Here is a 27,363-nt window from a genome sequence, read left to right on the forward strand (position 1 = left end):
AGGAAGAGAAAACATGTCACACCTGAAACACTGCCCTAAGGGGGAGGGGCAAACCTTGTGAAAGCCTAACGTTCTTAATAAGGTTAAGGACATGTCCTGAAAGCCGTCCACTGGATAAAACACAGTTAGAGCTCTGATAGTAGTGACACACAATTATTCCTATTATTAACACTAAAGTATAATGAAGCAACATTCATATTATTTACACTTTAGACAGTTATTAATGATCATCACAAAAACATCAGTTAGGTTATGTGCTACGCTGAGGCTGTAGATGCAGGGTTTTCTCCCAATAAAGGCTTAAAATACGTAGGTGTGTTGCAAGATGATTTAACTTTGGCATCTCCAAAAATTTAATGTAGGAAACGAAATTGCACACTGCCCAATCACTGTCCGCTCTTTGCAAACAGAATATTCTGCTATTCTGCTCGTGTGCAGTTTATATCCACGTCTGTCCAGACTGGTATAGTACGAGCAGTGAAGACAGGCACCTACCTACCTCCCAATCTCCACTTCTGTCTTACGACATTCAAACAGTGGGCAAAAAAGTATGTTAGCCCAACATTATAATGTTGCTCAATCACAGCTAAGTTAACCTTTTGATCTTTTGGATACAACATGTCATCATTTTATCATTTTTCCTCCAATTTTGTCATAGTTAGACTTTAGTTTTGAGCAAAAATTTTGTTATGAGGTCACGGCGATCTTTGAAATTATAGTACAAGTGACTTTTTTGTGCCAGATTAGAGGACATTAAAGAGGTATGGAGGTATAGAAAGCCAAAAACATGATCCCTCCAGGAACAGCTGCTTGAGGCTGTCGTGGATCCTAATTATTAGTACCTCAATTTACTTCTTGAGACCCGGCCTTTCTGAAAACACACACTTTGATACCCAGCAGCATTTCCCCTAACAGACTAGACAGCATGGCATGGAACAACGCTTGCTATTTGCTGTGCTCCAGATGTGCTGGTGTCTGAAGCACGTAGCACAAGGTGCACTTCAAAGGAGCTGAGCAGTCGATGACCACAGTCATCCTCAGCCTGGGAACACCGGGGCTGCTGGCACGCACATGGGTTCTTTTAACAGTCCTGTCTGGCCCACCTGTGATAATGTCTTCAATAGTGCCATCCTTGCCCTCGTACACAGGCCGGTGGTCTTTGGCTTGCCGCCTGCGCAGCTCTGCGATCAGCTCCTGCTGCTGGTGCCTCTTCTTCTGGGCCTGAACCTGAACCAGTGGAAAGGATATTTGTTCGTTTTCACTGTGATTCTTGGCCTACGAAAAAGCTTTATTTAGCACTGAGTAAATACGTGATAGAGTTCATCCAGCGGGGCTGCACCTTAGGGTCATGCTGCTTCGCCTCCTGAGCCAGTAACTTTTCTCTCATTGCTTCCTCTTGCTTTTTCCTCTGTTCATTTTCTTCCACTGCATCCTGTTGAGAAGAGAAATAGATGACACATCTGTGACAAGAAACTTCAGTGGAAATAAATCCAACAACGTGCTTTTGTGTGGCCATGTGAAGCAAAGAAAAAACAGTTGAAAAGCTGGGCATAAACAGGAAAGCCACGCTTTACTAAACATGACCAGGACCACGCACGCGCTTAAATGAACAGTTTGACATACGGAGAAAGATAAACAAAGGGATCAATAAGTATGGTGAATATGACACTTTAGATAATTATAAATCAGCCAAGCTGGGCAGAAATATTAAAAACAAGGCAACAGCTTCCCTGACTTGAATCAAAATGAACAAAATCTGACAATGTGTTTCGTTTTGTTTTTTTTTAAACCAGATAATCTGAGCTGATTTGCTGTGGATGACAGGAACAATAGTTTCTCTCCAAGAACACAAAGAATCTCAGCGATAACTTGTTCCTAGGCCACTAAGAAAAAGCAGGTGATTTCACAGTTAGCAACAAATTATTTAAAGATACTCTTTCTTCTTTAACGTCTTTAACTGACTGACAGTAAGCTCTACGGGACACAGAACATTTTCAGCCCATTTTCTTCCAGTTTTTCTCGTGTTAATTTGAAGTTTGGGCTTGAAATTGTAACCTTCTCTTTCTCGTTAGTTTGTTTAGTATTGTGGCTTTACGGCAACTCCTGGCTGTTCTGTTTATTTGGGCTCTCACTTAAGTTAAATTAAAGCTTCTATGTCTGACAATAAGAGGCCTTAAAAACTGTAGAAAACTATATTCTATTACTCGAGGCAACAAGTGTTTGTTAAACAGTTCCTTTAGAGCACATGCGCACACTCAAACAGACACATGAAATCCTTGTGTTGCACATTTCCTTGAGCAGATCCCATAAATCTAGATGGAGAACAATCTCAGGATGCGTGCTGTGTGTTGGGGCAGGGCGAGGCAGTCCGGAGGTAAAGGGGGGGGACGAGTCTAAACACCACAGCTGCAGCTTCTAAAGTCAGACCCAGCTGGCCTTTCCTGTTATTTGGCCTGGGAGTATACGCCACGTCCTGTGCCACAAAAGCAGCCAAAGCTCTGCCCCGCTCTGCTCTCAGCAAGGCTGACAGATAACCAGGGAACTTCCCAAATGACCAGCTGAGGAAGTGAGGAAAGCTACAGAGATGTAGCTTCTGCTTGGCGTCCTCACCTTGTACGCCTTGATGAAGCGCACAAACACAGGGAAGAACACGGAGGGTGGAGCCGTCTTGGCACTTTCTCCAAAGTAGCTCACCACACTGTTAAAGGCTTCCTGGAATTGGGAAAGAGAATGTTTGTAAACACTGTCGAGTTAGTGGCTGCGCATCAGATGTCAGTGAGATGAATGAACGAAAAAGGTTTCATTTTCATTTGTTCCAGCGGATAATTTGAGGTTTTGGAGGTGAAGACGCTGTCGGATACCTCTGCCATCTTGGCGTCCTTCTGTAGCTTGTCCAGCTGTGAGTCACTAGCCTGGACAAAACCTTTCAGGACTGAGTGGTCGTGGAGACTGCACTCTCTCCGGATGAGGTCCATGCCTTTCCCCAGCTCTCGAACATCCAGCAGGACGTTTTCCAGAGACACTTTGCACGCAGACATCAGAGCATATTTTAAGTATATTACGTAGCGTTTTATCCAGATGTTAACACCTGACCTTTCTGTGAAAATACTGCATCTCCACGAGGTTGCTGACAGAGTTTAATATTTGGTGCACGCTCACCTGCTGCAGCTTTGTCCACAAAGTGCAATTCATTGTAGAAGTTGGTCAGTTCAGGGTACTTCTCTTTCACAATAAGAGCTATGTAGTGGAGCAATGTCATCTTTCTGTCTGTAGACTTAGTGTCCAGAAGCTGTGTAAAAAACATTGTTAGGAAAAGCAATTTAATAATAAACTCTGCAGCACACTTTTGTGCTGACTGGAATTCCAGTAAACTTCACTACTGATTACTCACCAGATCAAGGCTTTGTAATTTGAAACCATAAACGCAGCCTCGTTTGCTGCTGTTCATGTAGTTTCCTAGGGCTAAGATGATCTACGAGTAAACCAAAAGCACCGAGTGAATATATGCATTAAAAAATACAAACGCTGCTGCTGTGAAAGTCAACAAACACATCTCACTTCAAGCATCCTCTTGAGCTTTGGTGCCGACTTGATTGAGCCAGAAGCAGCAATGATGGCGTTGAGCTGTGGCGTGAGCATGCTCACGTTGTCGGCAAAGTTTCCAACAAAGGTGATAATGTTCATTCTCTGCGTCAGCCTCTCGATCTTGCTGAATAACAACATGAAGCGATCCTCCTCTGCTAACTGATCCAGCGGACGCCGCTCGCGCTCGTACTGACGCATCACCTTCACTTCTGCCTCGGTGGGCAGGAAACGCATCAGGCACTCCACAAAGTCGACAGGTAAGGCCTTGAGGTCAAACCTGAGTGAAGATAACACGTTACCTGTAACTTGTTCCACAGAAAATTATGTAAGTATGTAAAGTTTACGTAAAAGACAGGTGCATACTTCTCTATGGCTTTGCAGATCTCTTCTGTTGTCTTGTTAGCCTTTCGCAGTGTGATGGCTAAGTTCTTGGAGCGATTGGCGTCCAGAAGTGTGACTTTGTTTGCCACCTTATTGGCTACTTTGCTCTTTGTGCAGGAAAGATCCACAACTGGACCCTGGGCTCTCGTCTTAAATAGCTCCTCAAACCTCTCCAGCTCCAGCTCCTGCATGTGAATAACAACTCAACTTTTACTTGCTCTAAATTGATGTTAAAAGTCCTGAACACATAAGTGTTATGGTGTTGGTATGAAGCTGGTTATTTCGCGACACACTGCTCTTATCATTTAAGTTTAGTTTTGCTTTACTTTTTCCTCTTATTAAGGTTTGAACTCAACTGGAAGAGACTAGAGAAACCTGAGCTTTTGACTATGGAAAAGTTTTACTGAGATTAATACTAATTTACCATAAATTCAAATTTGACACATATTAACCAAGACCTACATCTTAACATGAAAGAGGTTTTATCTTCTTGATTTACCTCTAGCACACGTTCATCATCGATCTCGTTGAAGACTGTGCCATTGATCTGATTGGGCTTCAAGGCCGTCCAGTTAAACACAGGCAAACGGAACTTGGTCTTTATAGGCTTCTTGATCCTGATAGCTGTGGTGAAGAAAGTGTTCGTTGAATTCAGAATGAACGGTACTTATATACCACTTTTCAACGCGAAGCTTTATTCAGCCACTTACACACATTCATACAACCATCTTTTTCTATGGCTAAGTGATTTTCGCCTATCGTTCACACACTTATACTCCGACGGATGCATCTTAGAGTTCTGGACACTTCAGCGCACAGACTAGAGGAGCCAGGGATCAACCTACCGACCTTCAGATTAGTAATCCACTCTACCTCCTGCCACCCACAATCCTCTGATCTAGTCAACCTTGAACATCAAAATCGAAGGCAAAGACAACCAAGTTTAATTTTGTGTGCACGCTCACCTGACAGACCTACGCTCAAGATGACAGAGGGGGAAGCTTCTGGCAGAGGAGGAGCAAGGGGAGGAGGTGGTGGTGGTGGGACTGGCGCAGTGTGTCCTGTAATTAATGCAGAAGAGTATTTTTATTGCATGTTTAGCAACAGCTTCGTGTTCTACGTGAGCTGCCACCTCGGCCTGACAATCGCTGAAAACGGATTTTTAAAGTTAGTGAAACCTGATAAAGTCTAGTTTGGATAAAAGGCTGGAAAGTGCTCCAACAGTCAGTGCGGCCTTTCCGGAGACAAAGGAAACCAGCCTTATGTTTCCCTTTCCTGTCTGGCTTAGAAGAACACTGCTGTGACCCATCACTTGGTTTGGCACGAATGAACAAATATAGGGAACTGAAAATAAATCTGCTCTGAGGGTCCACAGATGAGAAAGTCAACTTTCACATACATATACATGAATCACTAGACTGCGAGTCACAGTGTTGTCATCACCTGAAGCAGATGGCAGGGGAGGGGGAGGGGGAGGAGGCGGTGGAGGCGGAGGTGCTTCGCTGGCTGGTGGTAAACTTGTGTCGGGTCCTCCTAGTTCTGTCAGCCCTGCCGTTGAACCCAAAGACAGCTTTCCGATGTTTCCCAAGGGTATCCCGGCACTGCCGACGCCCAGCGGCTCGATGGCGATGTCTCCATCAGGTTTCTTGTGCAAGCGGATGGTGCCCTGCTGTTCGAGCTCCAGCAGACGCTTCTCAATGTTGAAGTGCCTCTGAAATGCAGCATCCTTCTCCTTGATCATCCTCCTCAGGGTGTTAACCTGAGTGCTGGTTGACTCGTATGTCTCCTGAGCAGTCACCAGGGGGTGATAAAGAGCATAATGCACAGTGACTCCACAAGCTAAACAAACATCCTGTCTCTTTGTGACCTAATTTGCTAATACAGCAATTTAGCCACAAGCATATGAACCTGATCTCTGCTAACAGGCACGGAATCTGAAGCCTTTATGATGCGAGGAGAGCAAGAAATATCACGTCGATAGGACTGTGGCTTACCCGTATTACGTTCAGCTCCTTGTCTTTCTGAATGAGCAGCTTCTCCAGATCGGCTACTTTCATCATTGTTTCATTCTCAACCTCCAGAAGCTTCTCAGTCACCTAGAAGAGAAGATGGAGCAACACTGAGATGAGAGAAGGAAAGAATTGATCCACACAGTGGGCATCTTTCCCAGCTCCACTTCCCCATCCCTCCTCCCCATACACTGCATCATCACTAAGAAATAAGATACAGCGAGCAGCATGATGCAGCAATAACATGACACAGCTCTCAGTTTTGATTTTACATTACACATCTTTGCTAAGGAATTCAGAGAGAATCTTCACCCTCTTCCTCCCCCATCATTTCTGACCTCTGAGAGCAGAGTTTGTTTTCAAATTCCAAGAATGATGTCAGGGGCTGCCTACGACCTTTCCATGTGAAGAAGGTCTTTGCAAAGCAGCGTGGGATACAAAGGCAATAGCCCAGAAAGACCGAGCCAACACGAGAACAATAATAAGATTGTTTCACGCACTCCATTTTCCAGCATTCCCCACCCAATTATTATCCTGAACCACTTGTGAAGTGCAAACACCGAGTAGATTTCTAATTGCCATGTAGAAACAGCCAACTTAAGTACATAGCTGGTGAACCACAACAATCTCATAAATGTGTATAGAGAGCAGTGTTGGTGGTCCAGACTGGGTGGTGCACTTACGTGGGACAGGTGCTCCTCCAGTTCCTCCACCTTCTCCAGCGCTGCATTCTTGGTTTCGGCATCTTCTAGCAGGCCACCCACATCAAATACGTTATCAAGGTAAGCCTGGATCTGAACCGACAGCTTGTCGCTCTCCGTGTGTTTAGATTTCTGGCACGAGAGAGAATAAATTCAACATTAGTGACACTCCGCGAATAGTCTCCACGTGGACAATGAGAGCGATTGGCCCAGTTTAAGCACAACATTATTTCTTTACCTCCAGGAAGTCATCTAGTCCCAGTTTGGTGAATTCATACTGCAGATGCACTCTGAAGTTCATGTCTTCAACTGAGTGGACCACAATGTTGATGAACTGCATGCAAGCAACCTGGAGAACAAATGCAAACAGACACCAGCTCATTAATATTCTTTATATACTTGATACGTATAATCTGTATCAGGATATTTTATCTTAAAACTGACATATAGTCCACTGGATTTTGCATTTGCACCTTGTATAAAAGTGTGTTTTCCTTTATACAGATAATAATAAAAAATACCTTTGGCATTTGAGCCAGACATTTTTATTTGTACTGATGGATGTACTCTCACACAAAAAAGACACATCTGTATGTAACTAAACGCTTGTCTTACCATGAAGTCAATGTTTCCCTCTTCACTGCGGAAGTAATCCATCAGTCTCTCGAAGCGATGCTTCTCTTTGCAAACCTGAAACACACCAGGTGAAGCAAAATAAAGATTTTTTTCTCTGGTTTACAAAGTAGAACAAAAACTTTGTCCGATGTAGACAAAAAATAAGAGACCCGGGAAAGGACGTTTTTTATTGAATGTCAAAGTGGTACCTTAGGGAAATATTACCTATATTTATCACCTAAAATCAACCATACTACATGTTTTTTTTTGTCCATGGCACTTTACAAATTATTTATTTATTAATTAAGAAAAAAAATCATGCCTTTGGAGCAAACCACAATGCTGAGGTGTTCATGAAGTATGCAGCAAAATCAATGAAGCCAATGGCTTCATAATGTTGTGCTGTGGACATAACAAATATCTGATAAACTGCTGCTTTCACTGATGTGTTACAGCTCTATCAACAAAAGCATAATCAGGGTAAATCAACTATTTCTTTTATTCTGTTTTTCTACTTGCAAACAACATAATCTCAGTGTTTGACTTACGTTGTTTCTTAAGTTGATGAAATAAAAATCCTTTTCCTTGCACACAAACACTGTAGCTGTGGATCTAAAATTTGACGACCAGTACAGCTGCTATGATTTTTCTCTGAGCTTTATAGAACAGCATTCTCTTATTTGGCACCTCAGTCATAGAATAACAGTCAGAGCACATTACAGCTGAATGCTTTTTTTTCTTGGGAGAGTTCAGAGCTCTCATAAAGACTTCTGCAAATGAACAGCAACTGCTATCGATCTTGGCCAGGTCCACCTTGACAAAGAGATGTTAATCTCAAGAGAATTCCTGGTTAAATAAAGGTTGAATAAATGAAATGAATAAAAACATAGAATGAATAGCAAACGTGACCTTCTCCCTGTGAGATCTCAGACACCTGTCACTTTGTGTTAATGCATCATTTTGGAAAAACAGCAGTACTATGTTGTTTCCACTAGAGAGTTGATTAGCTCTTGGGTCTCGCTGAGGCTTTGGACTGTAAGGCATTTTGTCTGGTTCCGGAGTTTAGGTGACTGTACGAGCAAAAAGCAAAAAGGCTAAGCAAATCTTTCTGGTTCACTGGCTCCCACTGGGAAGTGATCCTCTGATTATTGTTCAAGGTTACTTAACATCTGATGTCTTAATGAGTCCAATAATCTCAGACACGCCACCATAGAGCTTTGCTTGCAACCTCAGATAGATAAAATCTCTCAGAGCTTCTCAGTTTTCGGCCCGCTACACTTGACCTTTATGCCTTTATGCACGCCAGTGATGTGGGAAATTAGGGCAATTATATTGATGTTACTTAAATTTTGATTAGTATATTCAGACATAGCTAGGCCAGCGATATGTTACAACTTAATCCTGAACATAACAACTTGAGAGCTTGTTAAAAATTCATTAAAAAGTTGCAATAGGCACCTCTTTGAAGTTGTCAAATGCTGAAAGGATGATCTCATGACCTCCTCGGACAAGACAAACAGCAGCCAGCAGCTCAAGGACCAAAGCTTTTGTCCTGAAAATGCACCAAACTTTCATCAATACAACTACATTTTTTTAAAAAGTACAGTTTTATATGTTCTATCACAAAATTCAAGCATCCTCAAAATTGGTGTAGATATTAACATACAGGGCTCAAAAGTCATAATCTGCATTAATGTCTGAAGCTTTGGTGGGTGTTTCCATGGTTTTTACGTGTTTACCCTCATAGACTTTATTATGAAGTAATCAGTCTCAGTGGTTTACCACAAATCTCCCTTTAGAAAACATTCCCTTAACGACCCGTGTATACACCTCTGATCCTCGACTTCAGAGAGAAGCAGAGGCCCACGGAGAAGCATATCGTATGAATTGGCTGCAGGGTTTCCCCTTTTGTTTGGCCCGGCCCTGCTTTTATGGAGGAGGGGTCCTGAGTTCTTACCGTGGGTTCTTATTGTTCAAGCTGAGAGCAATTTCATTGACTGCATGTGCATGAGACATGACCATATTGAAACCGTACTGCATGGAGAGAGACAGAGAGACAGAGAGGATGTGGTCAGAAAACCTGCATAAAGGTTCAGCACTTGACTGCACAGGAAGCATATCATGCTCCAAGTTTATGAGACATATCTGATTGTGGGTCGTAGGTGGTTCCTGGTACCTGGTAGTTCATGATTGCTCTCAGGCACATGATGCACACATGCACATCATCCTTTTGACTCACGAGGCGGGAGTTCTTGATGGTTTTGCTATTCGCGACTGAGCCGTAGCTGCAACAGATTCAGCACATTAAAGCAAATTCAGCAATGAAATTCATGTTCTGGCTTCTATTCTGTTAGTCAAACAGAGCTCTGAAGTGTATCTACTATTTTCTATGATTTTTGTTTTAAGTGTGTCGCAGCGAGAGACAGAAAGAGAAAATTACAGAGAATGAGGTCTGACAGAAAAAAACTTAGATGGCTTTTGAGGTTACAGATGCATTATGGGAAATGCCTGGTTTCCTTGTTGCTGTTAACAGACCGAATTCTGTTCACAGACTGCTATTATGTAACTGTATTGCACAGTCATTTCATGGTAACTGTTCTGGTAAGGTTTATGATCGGGATAACCATACATCAAGAATATGTTTTTTTTTCCATACTTTGTTACAAATGTGGGCGGAAAAACTTTTTATACCTTCTACCAATAACAGTTCAGTAGTAATTTATCTGACAATATATTTATATAATATTTATAAGTCTAGAGTCTGTCCTTGTGGACTATTTTTGTGCACCCTTATATAATATCTGTTTTTCCGATCAGACTTTACACCCTATCTGTCTTTAAGTCATGTCTCTACAGTGGTGAAGAGGAGAATCACAACTGTCCAACATATGTTGCTGCTCACAGCTGGATCTCATCTGTGGACAGTGCAGATGCACATCTGGGCAGATGAAGGAGAACGGTTAACAAAGAGAGACAGATAGCACTAAAGGTCAGAGACTTTTTAACAAACCAGTACTAAGACAATGGGCTTGCATGCAAATATAGCATTCAAGGTTAGCAGAGCAAGGCAGTAACAGAGGAAGCTAATAGCGGGAAGCTTGCTTAGCAATACGTACCGAAGAACAGACTGGCGGGCAGAGCGCACCAGAGTGTTGCAGAAGGGTTGGGCGTTCGTATGGTGCAGATCCTCTATGGACCTGCTCCAAGATTTAGACTTGTCCAAGAAGCTATCCTCCCAATTTTCCAGCCCCTCAAAATCCAACCTGGGCCATAGACAAACAGAGAAGCCAACACAGAGGCACAGGGGTGTAGATGAGAGGCATGGGGGAGGTTAGGTTTGCAAGGCAGCTTAGTAGAGAGCCAGGCATTATCACAAGAACTGTCATCAAGCTGCACGATAAAGCTCAGCACACAGATTCTGTCCCAAAGTATAGCTCAGCACTCAACCAGGTAGCATCCGTCCAGAAATGCATTCACGTTACAAAGTATGCAACAAGACACAGGAAATACATCCAATGAATGCAATGTACTAATATCACAGGCTCTAAAAGACTCAGCAGCTGGATTCACAGCCCAACCCAGTTCCTAAGGAAAGGTTTGGTCAAGAGGTGTGTGTGTGTGTGTGTGTGTGTGTGTGTGTGTGTGTGTGTGTGTGTGTGTGTGTGTGTGTGTGTGTACTTACATGACTGCACACTGAGCAAAGGAGAGGTATTCAACAAGGACATCAAGACCTCTGTTTTCATCATTGAGGAACTCCCTGACCCACCTGTGACGCATGAAAGCAGAGAGAGGTTAGCGGGGCGCCAGATCCAGAGTACACCCTTATCCTTTCGGACAGCCCGTTACCGACTAACAGAGAGAGAGAGACATAAAGAAAACTAGGATTCTTCTTATTCTGAAGCCTTCTCATAAATCCTTTTGTACTTAAAGAACTGGTTTAGAACAACTCAGGTCTAGTTTTGGCTTTTCTGCTGATCAATTGTAATACCAGTTATTTGTCCTTTTGGGTTTGCTTTGTTTTGCTTTTCTTTTTTAATTTATAAAAAGAACAAATAATAACTGAAATAAGGACAGCTAGCAGAGCACGTGACAGAAGAATGAACTTTAAAATGCTGAGGGAACATTTATCACTGTACTGTGTGACGTGGAATCACAATAGCAACTGATAAAACAGATGTGTACAGATGTATATAAGGAAAGGCTGTGTGATAATGTAACTAGATGTAGAGCCCCAGTACTTCTCTCAACCGCAACGAATATCAATGAGTTTTTAAGCAACTGTTCTAATAAATTAATAAATTACATAAGTGAAAGGAAGATTCTTTATATTGTCTTTCTTTTTCTTATTGCTATTTATTCTTTAGTGGATCTCTTTATTGTAGCTTTAAATGTAATTGTAAATCATGGATAGACTAGCAGGCAGGTTTAAACAAATTATTCATACACTGGTTCAACTTTGGCTGAACTTTTCATAGTTGTTATTTAAGTAATGCTGGAAGTTTTTAGAGGCATTTAAGCTTTCATATTCCGCTTCATTCACATCCAGCTGAATTTTCGGACACATCATGCTACTTGTTCATCTGATTTGTAGTTATACAGATCTACCATATATCCAGGTAATGATACTTCGGTAACTATTATAGGCAACATAATTACAAAAAAATGAGACGAAAGTTGTAATAAATGAGAATTATTTGGGATGACGGCTCTTCAATAGCTCTAAAAGAAAGTGGAAAAAATTCCATGGAAAGTAAAGCAGAGCAAGGCTTCAGTTTTCCTCACTCCAGTTTTCTCCAAACAAAGGAATTCCCATTGCAGCTAGAGAAAGAATGTGGAGGGCATATGGCTAAGAGAGCTGGGCTCAGGAAGAACCCCTGACACTCAACAGTATTTAGTCTGCCTCCCCCACAGACCCCTTTACCTCCTCCCCACATTTTGAGGGAACTCCAGGGGGAGATGGAATGAGGTAAAAGGTTCTTAAAATAGTCTTGAAATGATGGCTGTGATGACAGATTGCTGGTCAGCCAATGGCAAGTTAGGCAGGAAACCAATCAGGACCCTGACAGCGGAGGGAAGGAGGAAGAGGGAAAAGGAAGAGAGGTGAGCAGAGGAGCAGAGGAAAGCGAACAAAGCAACTAGACCGGGTCCAGGAGGGAGGAGGGGGGACGAGGAGGTGGGCTTGATCATCAGCTTCCTGCCCCCCTCCCTCGTTGCTGTGAACCCTCACTCTTTCCTCCCTGTACTTCTCTCCAACCAGTTGCTATTTCAGATTTTCTTGGCAATCTCAGGAATAACACACCAGACAGGGCTGAGGATTCAGACACACAATAAACCGGCATCTGTTACACTTAATCCCACCCACAAAAGTCTTCTGAAAATAGATCTCCTTTTCCTTTGCCTGTGAGCCTTTCTGGAAACTGCATTGAAAAAGAAAAAGTCCTTTATTGATGAAGGCAAATTGTATAAGAGTTATTCACGTGGCTCAATGAAGTCCATAAAAAATGAAGGTATGTTTTACTTTGGTTCACGGATTAAGTGGCAAGTCACTGCAGCACCTCCATGACTACGGATTACATAGATCATGTCTGCAACACTGAAGGCTACGAATCGATAAAATAGCATCCACGTGTGTGATGGATGAGGAGGAAAATGTACTGCTTTTGAGTCTGCAATGCAAAAATGTGGTTTGCTTTACTATGCGAGACTTCTGTAAACATACATGTATCCTTGTGTTTGTTCTTGTGCTTTTCACTGGGCTCAGCAATGGTCAGCCGGGCTTCCTGTCCCTCTGGCATACAACAAAGCTTCCTGCTGCCTTCTATGGGGGAGTGGACAAGGCCATACAATGGCTACCATCTGGGCATTATGAGCACCAGCTCTATGAAGTGGAGCTGCAGAGCTTGGCAGTTGGAACAATAGGAGGGGGGAATCTGGGCACCAGAAAAAGCTCTGGGTCCCTGCAGCAGCAGCAGCAGCAGCAGGGACACACAATAGAATATTCTTTACCGGGCAAAACAATAATGTGGTTTCCTTGAGCTTTAGATGAATAGACCTGCATAATTCACCAGAAAAATAGAAGCTAAGACATGATTACCCAATGTGATTTGTCCTCAGTGAAATCTCCAGTTCCCTCAGGACTTTTGTAGATTCCTGCACACGCCTGCGAAACTTCTGTAAGACACAACGAATGCTGGTTATTACAGGTTACATTGAAGCTGTGCTTTCTAGGCAGTTTTCATGAGAACTTTTCAGTTCCTCAAAAACAACAATAATCCTACTCAGCAGGTTTAGTGTTGCCCTCATCTTCAGGCTGAACTGTAAAATAGAGGATGAATAAAGGAGAACCAGAGAAGTCAAACACCCTGCAACCTGACCAATGAACTTCTGATACTTTAAGCTGGTAACAGCTGATAATGCCTCAAGCAGAGATAAGGAGAAGGTGCATCAGAGCTGTCACAGAAGTTGTGTGTGTAACCTGTAAGTAGACTTTGACACGCATCAATCAGCCGGGTTCTACTTTATGATTTTTGTACGGTCCCACCTTTCGTGTTACTCCAGGATCTAAGTACCCGCGAAGCTTCTGGATGTAGGTGTGAGGAGGATTCTTCACCTGAAACCTCTCCTGAAGATACACAAAAGAGCGGCGTGATGTAAGTTGCTGCAGTCAGCCACACCAAAATGTGGACAGGTGTGTGTAGTCTTACAGCAGGTTTACTAATTAATGATACAAAGTTCACAAATTCACCTGGTCGCAGATCAGGTCCCACTTCTTCTCATTGTCATACTGTCTGAGGAGCCGGGCTTTGTCTGGAGGCAGGTTCATAGAGTTCTGGGAAACAGAAAAAAACAAATAATGTAAGCATTCGTTTCATTCATAGTGTCTTTATGAGTCTCTGGCGCCATCAGCAAACTGATGACAACGTTTTCAAGACTTATACCGTGACCTCACTTCCTGTGTTGACATTTGGCATCCTGTTGAAGGAGACGACGTGCATCTCCTTCTCACTCTTTGGTCTCAGTATTGTTCAGGCAGCACATTTCTTCATAACACAACATGCTGCTATCAGGGTACCGGCCTATTACCGGACCTGTCATCAGACTTGTTATGTAAACCAGCAACACTTGAATGCCACACGAGATGACCTGATGCAGCCGTTTTTCTGGGCTCAATTTAAACCCCATATTATGTAATCTGTATTTAGAAACTAAGCACAAATTTAGGATCTCATGTCCTCATGACTGCTTTAAAAAAATAACGCAAGCTGAATGACACTAGTGTTTGACTAATTACTTCCTCCAATGACACAAATGCTTATAAACAGAGGTTGACATGGAAATCTTAGATAGGAGGAAGTGCAACAATAAGGAGCAAACTAGTCACTGAAACCGACTGCCTCACTGATTCTCTTTGAAGAAATGTGCGATTGTTTTTGCACTCAGACCCCTCATTTCCAACAGTGTCAACAGTATCCCAAAGCTCAGCCACAAATGGCCCGTCAGCTTGACTTTTAACCTGCAGCTATAACTCAGACTGCTGTCTAAAATGCAACAGCTTGCCTTTTTAACCCATCCCACCAGGCCAGATGTGATGTTCACGCTGGCATGTTCCAGTGTGGAAAACAACACATACTTGTTTCTATGGTAGCAACTCAGTCACCAGAAGTGGTGGAAATATCGCACGAGAATATATTAAAATGACTTTTCCAAATCATTGCTCACTCCATCACAGCGTCATGAATCATTTTGTCCTTGCAAGCGCCAAATATGGAGGCAAATATGGTCCTGCCAGGACCATAAAGAGCTAATAATTTCTATACACGTTCACAGCTTTGTGATCACAGATTGCAGCACACATTCAAAAATAAGCGAAACAACTTTGAGCTGGCAGTGGATGCCCAAGAATAGCTATAAACAAGGTAAACTAAGAAAATGCAGGGCAGAGCTATAACAGGCTATCACCAGAGTGGAAAGCAGTGTGAAGATTTCACATATGGCTTATTTTGACTAACCCAAAATACCCACGCTGGAGAGAAAAAAGAAGTAACATGGGTACCAGATGTTCAGAATTACAAGAGGAATGTGTCCTGTTTGTAGTAGTAGTTTATAGTAGTAAACTTCTCTCATGTCTGACCCCCAAGCTGCTCTCTCCTCCTTTGCCTCTCCTGGGACAAGATTTACCTACAAGACCATCTTTAGGAAGGTCATAGATCTTCCACGTGTCTTTAATAAATGGTTTGTCTGAACTTTTTGGGTTTTTCCAAAAAACAGATCAATAATTTTTAATTTTTAATAAGACGGTTGTTCCAAATTGCCTCCTATCACTGTTCACTGATTAAAAACCGTTGTATATTTTTGAATAATAATCTACAGCTGGTCATCATGGGGCAAGAGAAATACGTATTTGTATATATTTATATTTGCTGGTCAGAGGATGAATTGAAATTTATTTTGATAATCGTAGAGATGACAAACATTAGCTTCTTATTTTGGAACGTTTTTGTGATTTTCTTAGACAAATAAACACATATGATTGACAGGATAGCTATCAAATGAATAATTGACGAACACAATCATAAGCAGCAGCCCTAATTTCCTTTATCGTACACTCTTCTGTGAAGGTAAGGTAAAGAGTTAAGCGAAATAGTCACGACTTTTCTATGGTCGCACGCTTCGGGTTGTACCCCGGCCCCAAAGCCGCCTTTGGTTTCTCAGTCAGTGCACATGAAAGTAGAGACAGGCTAAGAGCAGGGTCTCCTTTTTGTACTAATTTAATTCTGATTTACTGGAAAACATGCAGACCAGATGTATGCACAGATACTTCTTTTAGTAATGAAAAAATAAAAATAGGAACATAATTGATTATAGTTAAAAAAAAGAAAGTATAGTTTCGCTAAAGACAAATTAATGACCAGAATCCCTCAACTCACCGAAAAGCTATTCTGAGCAATGAGGACACATCACGTACTGCTGTTTAATGATGTTCAACTGTCACCTGAAGCCTCGGGTACTATAAATAAATAGCAGTGTGAGCGACAGAGGGGCAAAAGGCGGAGGGAAAGTTTCCTTTCTGACCAGATTTGGGTAATTTGAGCCAAGTAACCCAATTTAGCTAATTTCATTTCACTTTCTCCCACAGTGATATTATCGCTCGCTTCCTGTGTTTAGAAGAAGCTAAAAGAAGCTAAAGGAGAGGGGGCAGGAGCCTTTTATAATTTCGAAATCACTGGAATGTTTTAAAGGGAAAATACTACAGCTATGCCAAAAATGTTTTGGCGCTCGTTGCCCACATATTCTCTCCTCCAGCATGGCCTTTCTTGTTTGACCTGAGACTGGCATGACAAAGGATTCAGTGTGGAGCTTTGTTTTGATTCGGTGCTGTGCCATTCCCATCCTTTGACATTTGAGCCAACTTTTTTCCTCTCACAGAAAACCGCTAACAATGGCTGGTGGGCAGGGTCAGTGTATGCCCTCTGGTGCTGTGTAAAGCAAAATCCAGCTGAACACAACACCGATACACTTCACAACCAGATGAACTAGTTCTATTGTCACTGCTATCTGACAAATCGTTAGGTCCCAAATGTGAGCAAAGGGTGGAGATTGCAAACACAGCCATTTTGATCTCAGTGCATTAAACTGTTAATTTACTGAGGTTAAATCAGTTAAATGGTAAAAAAAAAAAAGTGAAATGCAGACACCATAACATAGATGTGCAAAAGTTCTGTCTTTAAAACATTTCTTTTGGTTTTCTTTAGTGTACATGACTTTAAAGTGAACAAATAAAGACGGAAAACTCGATGGTGCAGAGCAGAGGTCAGCCGTGAGGGGATAAATTCTGAAACAGGCATTTCCGTCATTAACAAAGGATGACAGAGGTTTTAAAGCGTCAACAGTTAAAGTAGTTCATGGGGTCATGTTTCTGGTTAAGAAGAGTCCAGGAAGTCCTAAGCAGAGCGCTCAAGTCACACACAGACCCCCACAAGTGAGGGGATGTTTTGAAGAGCCCATGGACCTTTGAGAAATTAGAGTCGCCAGGGCAACTCCGTCCTGCCCTACGCTGGACAGCTTCCTAATCCAAATGATTTACAATCGGCCCGATGTTACGTTATTGACCTGCAAGTCCCACCAGAAGTCCCCAGAGATACCAGTCTGAAAGCAGGACAAGATGTTTCCTCCACAGCTTTTCTCAGTTTCTCTCACACTTTCAGTTGGGATAGCGCGTCACACCAGTGTGCACAAAACTAAAAGATTTTTAATTGGAGAGCTCTGCTTGTGGAATTTCCTCAACTTGTTTGTTCTTGCAGAGGACAACATGCTGCTCATAAGTTGTTCCCAGGTACGCAACAGACATTTACTCTGTAAGTCACTGGTGCTAAAAACATGGTGCAGGATAAACTGCTCTTTTTTTTTTTTTTTTGAGTTGTCTGATAATATGGATTTAAATTAGCAACCCTGCAGTTTGAGAGCAAGACTGCCAGCTCTCAGGCTTACTTGTGGTTCCTAGAGTTTCTAAAAGTAGAATGGGAGGCCAAGCCTTCAGCTATCAGGCCTCGGTCCTGTGGAACCAGCTCTTCAGGATTCAGGAGACAGACACCCTCTCTAGTTTTGAGATTAGCCCCAAAAATTTCCTCATTTTTAATAAAGGTTATAGTTAAGGCTGGACCAGGTGGCCCTGAACCATCCTTTAGTTACACTGCTATAGGTTCAGACTGCTGCAAGACTTGATGTGATGGACTGAACACTTCTTCTCCACTCCCCACATGTTTATATATCATGGCAGCATGTCATTACATTTTTGTCATCTCTTTCCCTTAGTCTGTGTTTTGTCCTGTCTCCCTATGCTCTTTTTTTTCTTTTCGCTTCTCTTCTGTCTCTTCTCTTTCCCTTCACCCCCCAGCCAGTCGTGGCAGATGGTTGCACCTCCCTGACTGTGGTTCTGCTGGAGGTTTCTCCCTGTTAAAAGACAGTTTTACCTTTCTGTCTGTACTGTAGGGTCTTTATCTTATGGTGTAAAACACCCTGAGATGACTGTTGTTGTGATTTGGCGCTTTATACTTTTTTAACTTAAATAAGTGACTTACTAAGAAGATACATTCAGTGTGATTCTTTCTTTTGTGGTCTGTCGGTGGGATGGAAATGCAGAGTCTGTGTCTTTTATCTGCTTTGATAGGTTTACACAGAGCAGACAGTTATCATCATCTCACAGGAAAATGAGTGGGTGGCTAAGGAGCTCACTGTCGTAGTTCAAACATGGAGGCCCAGATGGCCCTCGTTCCCCCCAACCTGTCTGTCTGGTCATCAGGGTGGGGTCCAGGAAAACGGGATCTGTGGCTTAACTCAATTGCTACCATAATCAGGGCCGACGACACACTGACCCTATTGCAGGACAAAGCAAGGACTTTTTAAAAATATGTCTCTGCATAACAGTTGTTTCACAACGGCCAGTCAATGACCTTCAACAGATTCTACTAAAACTAATCAGCTACTTACTCTTACTGTTCATGAAGCCATCGATCATTAAATCATGCACTTTACTTCATATGTGCATTCTTGTTGTCTTATTCTTCAGTTTTCTCTGTGCAAACTCTTGCTCCCAAGCAACACAGCTGTATATGAACAAGAGACATCCTTCAATAATCCAGTAACACAAGGAAGATAATGAAACAGCCAATAAGGGTAAGATAAGACCTGGTCCTCATTATTAAAAGGTGCTGTGTGAGGAGGGTGGTAACAGGCAAACTACTGACTGTTACATCCAGCAAGGGGGCAAAGAAAGCACAATGAATAAAGAACCTGGCACAAGAGTGTTTCCCTTAAGCTTATTAAATGCATAGCTTAGATTTAAAGTGATACTCGGAATCCTACTGTACCAGAATATGCTGGACACAGTTCAAGATAAATGTCTCCTTCAGAGGTTTAAAAAAACCTGACTACATCCGAAGTGAACGCGAACATACAGAACCAAATGGATAATTGCCTAACATATTATACTTGTCATACACATGAAATAGAGTTCTACAAGCCAGAATTGTTTATAAGACATGTGGTAAAAGCATAAACCAGACTGGCTGTTTGTGACACAGCCTGTAGCTTTTTATTAATGAATGTCGCTGCCTGGGCTATTGTTGAAGTCCTCCCTTTTTCTTGGTAGGGAAGCACAATAAGAGGAGACAGGATGAGTGGCTCAGCTGTTGTCGTCACTGGGCTGCAGACACTTCCTCAACTCTTCAGGAAATCAAAAACTGCCCTGGGTATTTTTAAATTTGTTGTGTAGCTGTGTAATTGGAGCCTGACCAGTATGTAATGTTTGGAGCTAGTAGCAATATTTGGGGAAGTAAAAACAATTCCACGATCAATATAATGGGTTTAAAAAAAAATGTATATGTTCTATTGAAAAGAGATCATGAAGGGAAATCATTTAATTACTTTCCAGCAATCTGTTTAAAAACTACTTTGCGACTTAATGTGAAGATCCCGCTTGACTGCATCAATGTCAGCTTACTCGTCTACATAAACTGGAGTCAGATTAGCGCTGCTGAAACACTCTTAAATTTACATTAAGTATTTTTTCTGCATTGTATTCTGCACAATTTTTTTTTTTTTATAAAAGTAACCTTTTGGTTTCAGCATCTTTCAGCAGGACATATCACAAATGCCGATATTTCTGATTGGCCGGTACTCATCCAATATATCGGTCGGTCTTGGTCTACATGTAAAACAAACATTTGTCTTCTATTGCATATTCACTCAAACAATGTATTTACGTATGCAGGTAAAGCTTAACTGATTTGACAGGAAGAGGAGCAGAGTGTGAGAAAACACTGCCCCCCTTTGTCTACGAGATATCTGATCACCTGTCGCTCTTTTTGCAAGGTAACCCAAACCGGGCAAGCGCAACAATGCGTAGGTCCTGCACAAAGATCCTGAAAGACAGAGGGGCCAACAAACCAGCTGCTACCAGTTCTACCAAACACACACTGAAAAGAGGAGGGACAAAGAGTGGAGAGGGGGAGATGCATTTTCTTGAAGGCAGGGCAGCAAAAGTTCTTGGGGTCAGTGCCCCTCCCTGCTCGCCGCTCATGATGGTGGTTTGTGTTTACAAAGTAAATATGAGCAGGCACAGTCACAAGCTTCTTATTAAGACATTAATGTAACAGGTAGGGCAAAGCACCTCGTTTATGTGGAAACACGGTCTCGACAGGCAAACCACATTCTCACTATGCAAAACCTAGAGCGTGTATTTTAAGTGAAGACACAAATACGGAAATCACCTGCAACTGCTTTCGATTTTCCAACACTTAATCAATACAGTTAGAACCTTCTCTTCTTAATTCCCCTTTATGTATAACTAGTTCGAGAAGATTAAAGCCTAATCTCAAAACCCATTCATCTATAACGCCACAAAACCGAGAAAAGCAGCTGATTCTCATTTATGTGTTAGGCTGGAAATAGAAGTAGACGCCATTTCAATTTGATAAATGACAAAAAACAATTAAATTATTATCAGATTGATTCTTGATTTCTCTATTTCTACACACATAAGGCACATAAGAGCAGACAGATTCACTGGCTGAAAAGCATTGTGTTAAATCCCCATTAGATGAAGACTTAAAGGCAACAGTTTGCAGCTGTGGTGTAATATTTTCAGCCTCTTTCGCACTTATCTGTCCTCATTCTAGTCACCGGCCTTCCCATCTTTAGCCCGAACACTCTCCAAACCCTCCCTTCTTCGTCATTGACCTCTGGCTCAGTCTGCTGAGAGATATAACTTTCCCTCCAATCTGCTTTTCACAACACTCAACAAAATAACAGGAAATTGGAGAAATGCCATTTCCAGTTCATAAACCCAGAGCTACCTCCCAGAACCCCTTTGTTAACCTGATTATTTAAGCAGTGGTGCAGCGGTGATCGACAGCAGTGATAGCTGGGTTGAAATGAAAGGCCTTTATCATCACAGACTTCTTTGAAGGCTGATTCACAGTCAGAGCCTGAGATAACAGCAAAAATGTCCTGAGCTCAAGGTCATCTTAAAGACAGATGTTCCAAACGGTTCAAATATGACCTCATGTGCAACGCAAACTTGTTTACAGGTCTCCAGGAAGTTGTTGTGTTCCAAAACAACAGTGATGTAAAATGACTGCAGCAGCACCGATATTGTACAGTTTATTTACCGTATCTAGGAAATGCGACCACAAAGATATGAGTGATGTAAGAAGACACAAAAAAAAATACAGCAATTAGCCATTAATCGGAAGCAGGAGATTATTGCTGTGGAGAAAATATCCTGTTAGTTCACCCTGTGAGTTCATGCAAGAGCTGTGAGCACACCAGCCAACAGGGTATATACACAGTGAATGCCAGGAATGCAGGTGCATGAAGGCTTCAATAACTCATGCCAGTGTGGCCTTTAAACACAATGCCCAGCCCAAATCTGAGCCTGAGCTATGGAGAAACATTTCAAAGTTTTCTGAATCAGACCAATACTTGGAGGAATTGCTTCCTCAAAGGGAAGGTTATGTTTTAAGAAGAAGTGGTGCAAATAAAATAAAGCAGAAGCAAAACCAATACAAAATCAAGACTCCCATCAATAACCGTAACTATTAAGAAAGTTTCCCATTGTTTCTCAATATGACTTCATTAAGTTCAGACGTAACATAAAAACAGAACTGTGATCGTAAGAAATGAGCACATTAAGGAAGATTACTAAATGACACTGAAGCTGAGCATGAGACATTATTCATCATGTTACTAAGGCAGGTCTATACCAGAGACAGCATCAAGCTGTACTTCCTAGCATCTGTTTAAAAAAAAGTATAGCTGCAAGGTCAGGGTTCCCACTGTACTGAAAAGGAAACCACTTCTTCAACCTACAGCCCTGGTGCAGCTGCGTTAGCGGCACATGCAATCCCCCCCCTCCCCCAAAAAAAAACATTTAAATAAAAAAATTAATAAGTAAACTGCTTGTACAGAATAGTATAGTATTTTGGGGCAATACTTATTTGAACTATCAGTAAGTTAGCTAAATGTGAAGCTGAAGCGAGCAGAGGGTTAGCTTGACGTAACCAAATAGCTAACGTGGTTCTGTCACCACAACACTTCATTTTTATTCGTGTAACACATTAATAAGAAAACCTCAACGCCTTTTGACTTTATAGAGACTTGTACTGTGCAAAAGTCTTGAGCCACCCCTCGTGTCTGTATATTTTGTTTCCAGGGAGCCAGACCTTTTTTTCTAATTACGTAAGCTAGTTAACAGCCTTTTTCACAGTACTGTACATGCTTTAAAACAAAATAACCTCTTAGACTTAATCCTTTTTATGGTATTTATGCTAACAACCCTTATCTGTGGGGTCAGTATTCACATATAGCTCTAAGCAAGCATTGAGCCAAGTGACCAAAATGCCAACTTTTTCTTAAAAAATCTGATCTGATCTATATGTACATATTATATCACCCAGCTGTAACTTAACCCTTGCTTTCCAAAATAACTACAAGGAGAGAATAAGTGAAGCAGTAAAGCCCTGAACCAGACTGGAGAACTGTAGCCTCAGGGTGCAGAGAGCCAGGTGGATAGCCTTGTGCTGATCCCCCCACCCCACCTGCTTGGCTGCACTAGGACTAAGTTATTAGTGTGTACTCAATTCCCATAATCCCTTTCTTTCTGAGACAGAGTGGTGGGTGGCTGAGCCAGATGTATATAATTAATGCAGCTTTTCCTTCTGAGAAAAGAAGCAATGTGGAATTGGGATATCAGGCAAATAAAAAAACTCAAATTATCATCAAACACATTAAAATGATTTAGGTTTTATGTCTGATAAACACATCAATCAGCTTGAATCTATTAGTTCCTCTTAAGTGGAATCCAGCAGACACTACGGCTTCCCTTAGATCTTCCCCATCAAGAAACAGTGATGTAAGACATGGCACTGGAGTTACATTGTCAGCATTTCACTACATCTGACAAATGACACAGATCTAACCTTCTCTTTAGTTTTCCCAACATTTGCTGCTGCTTAATCTCAAAACCTCTTTCATGAGCAATCAAAAGACGAAAGAAAAACTGCAACAGCACATCCACGCATGACGCAACTTGATGTCAGCATTTAATAGACACGGGGAGCTGAGCGGAGCAAGATGAATGGTTTAGGGCGGTTTCCAGCGCAATCAAGAAGTGAAAATAATCCTGCACTGCTCCTGTAACAGCTCTTAAAGATGTGTGCGGCGTTTAAAGATGTTGGTAAAGCCATTATAACCAAGAACAGTGGCAGGCCGCCAGTTCAAAGGGAATTTTCCTCCTTTTGAGGTCTCCTGTGGCCTCAGCCTAGACCAGGCCACAGGAATCCAGCAGTGGATTGGTGCACAAACCTGGAACCTTAAAAGATCCCAGGCTTTGAAATGCCACTCACTCATCTCACATTATTTTTATAAAGACAGAGTCATATGGAGAAAGTTACTGTGCAGGGCAAAGCCACACCGAGAGTGAGTTTGGGGAACGGGAAGGTAGGAAACACTGACTGGGTGAGTGAATGAGAGGCTCCATATCCATCTGGAATTGCACAAAACCAAGGATAAGTGAGAGTTACCAAGGACAAAGAGGGGGTAAAAGGAGCCAAAACTATTAAAAGAATTCTACCAATGACCAAGATATAATTTTACAAATATGGCTTTGATGTATTTACACTTGTCTGTCTGTGGGGTCTACAAAGATCTGTATCGCAAGCTTAACTTAATGGCAACGTTATGCACCAGTAGCAGCATGGAGGGAACACAGTTCTCATTGTAAGGCAAACCAACCACAACTACCACTGGCTACAATGCAATTTCCCCTGTAAAATACAGGAAGAAAATACCAGGCAGCTGTTTCCAGCCGCACAAAACTGGGCTGAAACTGTTTCTGAAGATGCTGGACAAAAGAGAGGAGATGGAATGAGAAGATGCTTTTAACACATGCAGCCGGTTAAACCTGACCCAGGCATTTTATTAGCAGACGGCATGAACTAGTCGAGGCCAACCCAGGGGTCTCGCCCCTCCTCCACCGCCTTCAACAATCTACAGTAGAGAAATTCTGTTAAAGTCATTAGCCCACGCATATTACTACGCTCGCAAAGGCTGCTGAGCCCATGACATCATTATGGGCTGCTGTCATTCCAGTGGGATGTCTGTGAGCTCTGTCTGAGAGAGAGTTGGGCAGTCCCAACCATTTGCACCAGCATGCCATCATGAAGCATAGAAAACACAGTGGTCCAGAGGAGGAGAAATTACCCATTTCAAAATATCCATTTATGGAGCGCTGAAGCTGAAGCGAAGCCAGTTATGTCTCTGCAAACAAATGCTGAAGAAAGAAATCAGCTCAGCTTAGAAAGAGTGATGTGAAGTGTCTCAGATGCTTGGCACATGCGGTATGATAGTATGGGAAGTGCACCTTGGGATCCAGCCCCAGACAGCCAAGCCATGAGGTTGCCTTCCAGAAGAGCTCTAACTGCAAAATCAGGAGCCTTTGATGTAGCGCTATCTCACAACAAACAGCTAGCAGGGCCGAGAGAAAAGCACTGTCTGATAAGGACTTGAATATATAGAAGAACGTTGCACTTTCCCACAAAGTAAAGGAAATGTGGAGCTATTATGGGCCAGAGTGAGGTGGAGGCTGGAGAGGTTGAAAACTTTTCCCACTCGAAAACACAACTGAAATGTTGAGTCTACTGCTCCATGCATAGAAATCATCTGCTCTGCACGGCAGAACATAATAACAGGGACCGATTTGTGCTGCAGTACTTTCAAACAGCTAGACTTTTCCTAGGCAGGATGTGTTGATAAAAAAAATACCCAAAAAGTGTTTTTATATGTGAAAGACGAGTGAAGTTCTTTTTATTCTGACTTTTTTTTTTTTTTTTTACAGCCACTCACTTCATAAAGAAGTTATCTGCATCAAAGGGACATGCCGTGGGCTGTCGTAGTAGAGCTTGTAGCATAGCACAGTGTGTAATTGTCGTAATAGCTGAGATATAGCACAGCATTCAAAATCAGGGGCTGAATGGCTTCTTGCTGCGTTAGTCTCCTCATACGAGAGCTTCGCTCCGTGGCTGCTGATTGCTCTGGCAAGCAAATAATGGCTTCATTCCAGAAACATGGAAGGTCCAAGAAAGAGACCGTCTGAGTGATGCTGCGAGGATCCACTCACATTTTCGGTGCTTGATGCTGTAATTAGGGCCTTAGACAGCTGAAAGTCAGAGCTGGGTGTGGTAATGTTGAAAATGTGGAGTGAGGAGCACAAAATAAGCACCCATGGGAAATTAGGATGCTACTGTTTGACAAGGAAAATAAATAGAAACAGAAAAAAGTCTAAATTTTAGATCTTGGATTACTCAGATTTCAGCTGAATGCTGTTATGTGTCAGTATGATAGGCAAGGAGCCAGGCAGAGGTGGAAGAAGTATTCAAACAAGCAGTTTAAAGAAGTCCTGTGAGTAATACACTGTGACTAAAACAGTTAGGAAGGAAACATGTCCTGGTGATCGTTCCAGTACCAAAGTTCCCGTCAAATGTTGTCTCAGATACAGTGCTGTGCAGAAGTCTTGAGCCACCCCTTACTTCTTTATAAATGGCTAGGAACATAGGAAACGGACATAAATGAGAATGCAGTATATAAGGCAAAAGATTTTGTGCAATTCTAAAGAGTTTGAAAGTCAATATTGGTAAGTTGTCTTCATGAATATTTATCCAGGCGTCTTCCTGGTTGTTTCAAAGCTCTTCTTTGGTTGTTGGCTGCTTTTTGTTTTTATTCCATGACAGAACTCTCCAGTGTGTTAACAGTGGCTGTAGACACCGCTGTAAAGACCTGTTGCAGCTGATTTTCAGTCCACTTCTTGTGCAATTTGGCTGAGCTGAAAGCCCAGGTGCATCTCTCAGGTCACGACTCAAACACGTGACTTCCACATGTTTCAGAGAGTTTTTAGGCCTGCAACTTTTCCACCTGTTTTCTCAATTTTTCTAAGATCACGTTGCACATTATGGTGAATGTTTTCAGCTTTTAGCTCTTTTGGGATCACCTTAATGATGCAAAAATACTGTTTTATGCCTGTGAGACTGTTATGTTTGGCATTTTTTATAGATTCAACCAATGAACCAACCTGGAGAAATATTGTTCAAGACAGCTTTAAAAATGGCAACAACGTCAGGTTACTTGGAAGCAAAATATACAAAAATTAGAGATGGCTCGAGACTTTTACTGTGTTACTATGACAAAAGTGGACTGAAGTAAAATCTTCATTTGAACCCTCATCACGGCCTCAATATTATATCATACTATAAGGACTGCATGTTGACATGATTTGCGACCAGCACACCCGGGCTGTCCCATCTAAACTCAAAGTTTCCTGGCACGCGTTTACTGGCTTCCTTGTTAAGATGAGAGGGCTGTCACCACTCAAGCACGACAATGTTTAAGTCTGACATGGTTGAACAGCAATCTCACAAGATGCATGCAGGAAACGAAAGTTTCAGACCAAGTTTTGCACATTAACCCTGATAAAACCACAACTTGTTGCCACTACTCTTTGAGTTTGTTAAACTGAATTAAAACGTTAAGTAAATGCCGTGAAAGAGATTAAGGGGGATTCTCTGACAATTTGGAAAACTTTTAAGAGTAAGAGGCTTTACATAAAAAGAAAATTGAATTAAAAAAAAAAGATGGACGGATGGAAACATATGTTTTCTTATTTTTTCATCAGAACAATACGAGACTTTTTGTGGAATCCCCAAATTAAAACTGTATAGTCAAAGTCGAGCTGCTGGCTGATTACATTCCGCCCACCTAAGTGGAAAAAACCCCCAAACAAAACCCAAATTTTCATTAAAGCATCTCCTCTTCGCTTCAGCGCATGAATAATGAAGGAATCTAGACACGCGATCGTGCTTGAAAGAGAAAGTAGCCGTAAAGTCCCGCTTTGTGATGTGCTGAACGCTGAAATGCCCCCTCTGACGCATAAATGACACCCTGTCATCCTTGTTCGACTCCGCTGATCGACAGGGAGGTGGGTGTCGACGGTGCGCTCGCTATTACAAAGCGTCTAAACGCCT

The 27,363-nt window shown here is 42.1% G+C and overlaps 1 protein-coding gene across 5 annotated transcripts in view; it reads right to left on the reverse strand.

The window, feature by feature from the left end:
• fmnl3 (formin-like 3) overlaps positions 1–27,363 on the reverse strand; it is a 32,042-nt gene that overhangs the window by 3,418 nt on the left and 1,261 nt on the right. For 4 of the 5 annotated variants that reach the window (XM_014408793.4, XM_024806546.2, XM_014408791.4 and 1 more), the window contains exons 2-24: positions 14,037–14,120; positions 13,833–13,913; positions 13,386–13,462; positions 10,974–11,057; positions 10,408–10,554; positions 9,468–9,576; positions 9,249–9,325; positions 8,750–8,843; positions 7,292–7,366; positions 6,915–7,025; positions 6,659–6,808; positions 5,961–6,062; positions 5,410–5,752; positions 4,932–5,027; positions 4,466–4,590; positions 3,949–4,151; positions 3,559–3,862; positions 3,392–3,472; positions 3,160–3,289; positions 2,862–3,022; positions 2,611–2,712; positions 1,340–1,432; positions 1,104–1,227 (exon numbers count right to left, since the gene is read on the reverse strand). In XM_014408793.4, the coding sequence (XP_014264279.3) occupies positions 1,104–1,227; positions 1,340–1,432; positions 2,611–2,712; positions 2,862–3,022; positions 3,160–3,289; positions 3,392–3,472; positions 3,559–3,862; positions 3,949–4,151; positions 4,466–4,590; positions 4,932–5,027; positions 5,410–5,752; positions 5,961–6,062; positions 6,659–6,808; positions 6,915–7,025; positions 7,292–7,366; positions 8,750–8,843; positions 9,249–9,325; positions 9,468–9,576; positions 10,408–10,554; positions 10,974–11,057; positions 13,386–13,462; positions 13,833–13,913; positions 14,037–14,120 (2,953 nt within the window). The remainder of the gene's footprint in view (positions 1–1,103; positions 1,228–1,339; positions 1,433–2,610; positions 2,713–2,861; positions 3,023–3,159; positions 3,290–3,391; positions 3,473–3,558; positions 3,863–3,948; positions 4,152–4,465; positions 4,591–4,931; positions 5,028–5,409; positions 5,753–5,960; positions 6,063–6,658; positions 6,809–6,914; positions 7,026–7,291; positions 7,367–8,749; positions 8,844–9,248; positions 9,326–9,467; positions 9,577–10,407; positions 10,555–10,973; positions 11,058–13,385; positions 13,463–13,832; positions 13,914–14,036; positions 14,121–27,363) is intronic. The other variant, XM_014408795.4, reaches the window with a different exon arrangement.

The sequence above is a fragment of the Maylandia zebra genome, linkage group LG20 (assembly GCF_041146795.1).
Source record: "Maylandia zebra isolate NMK-2024a linkage group LG20, Mzebra_GT3a, whole genome shotgun sequence".
Classification (NCBI taxonomy): domain Eukaryota; kingdom Metazoa; phylum Chordata; class Actinopteri; order Cichliformes; family Cichlidae; genus Maylandia; species Maylandia zebra.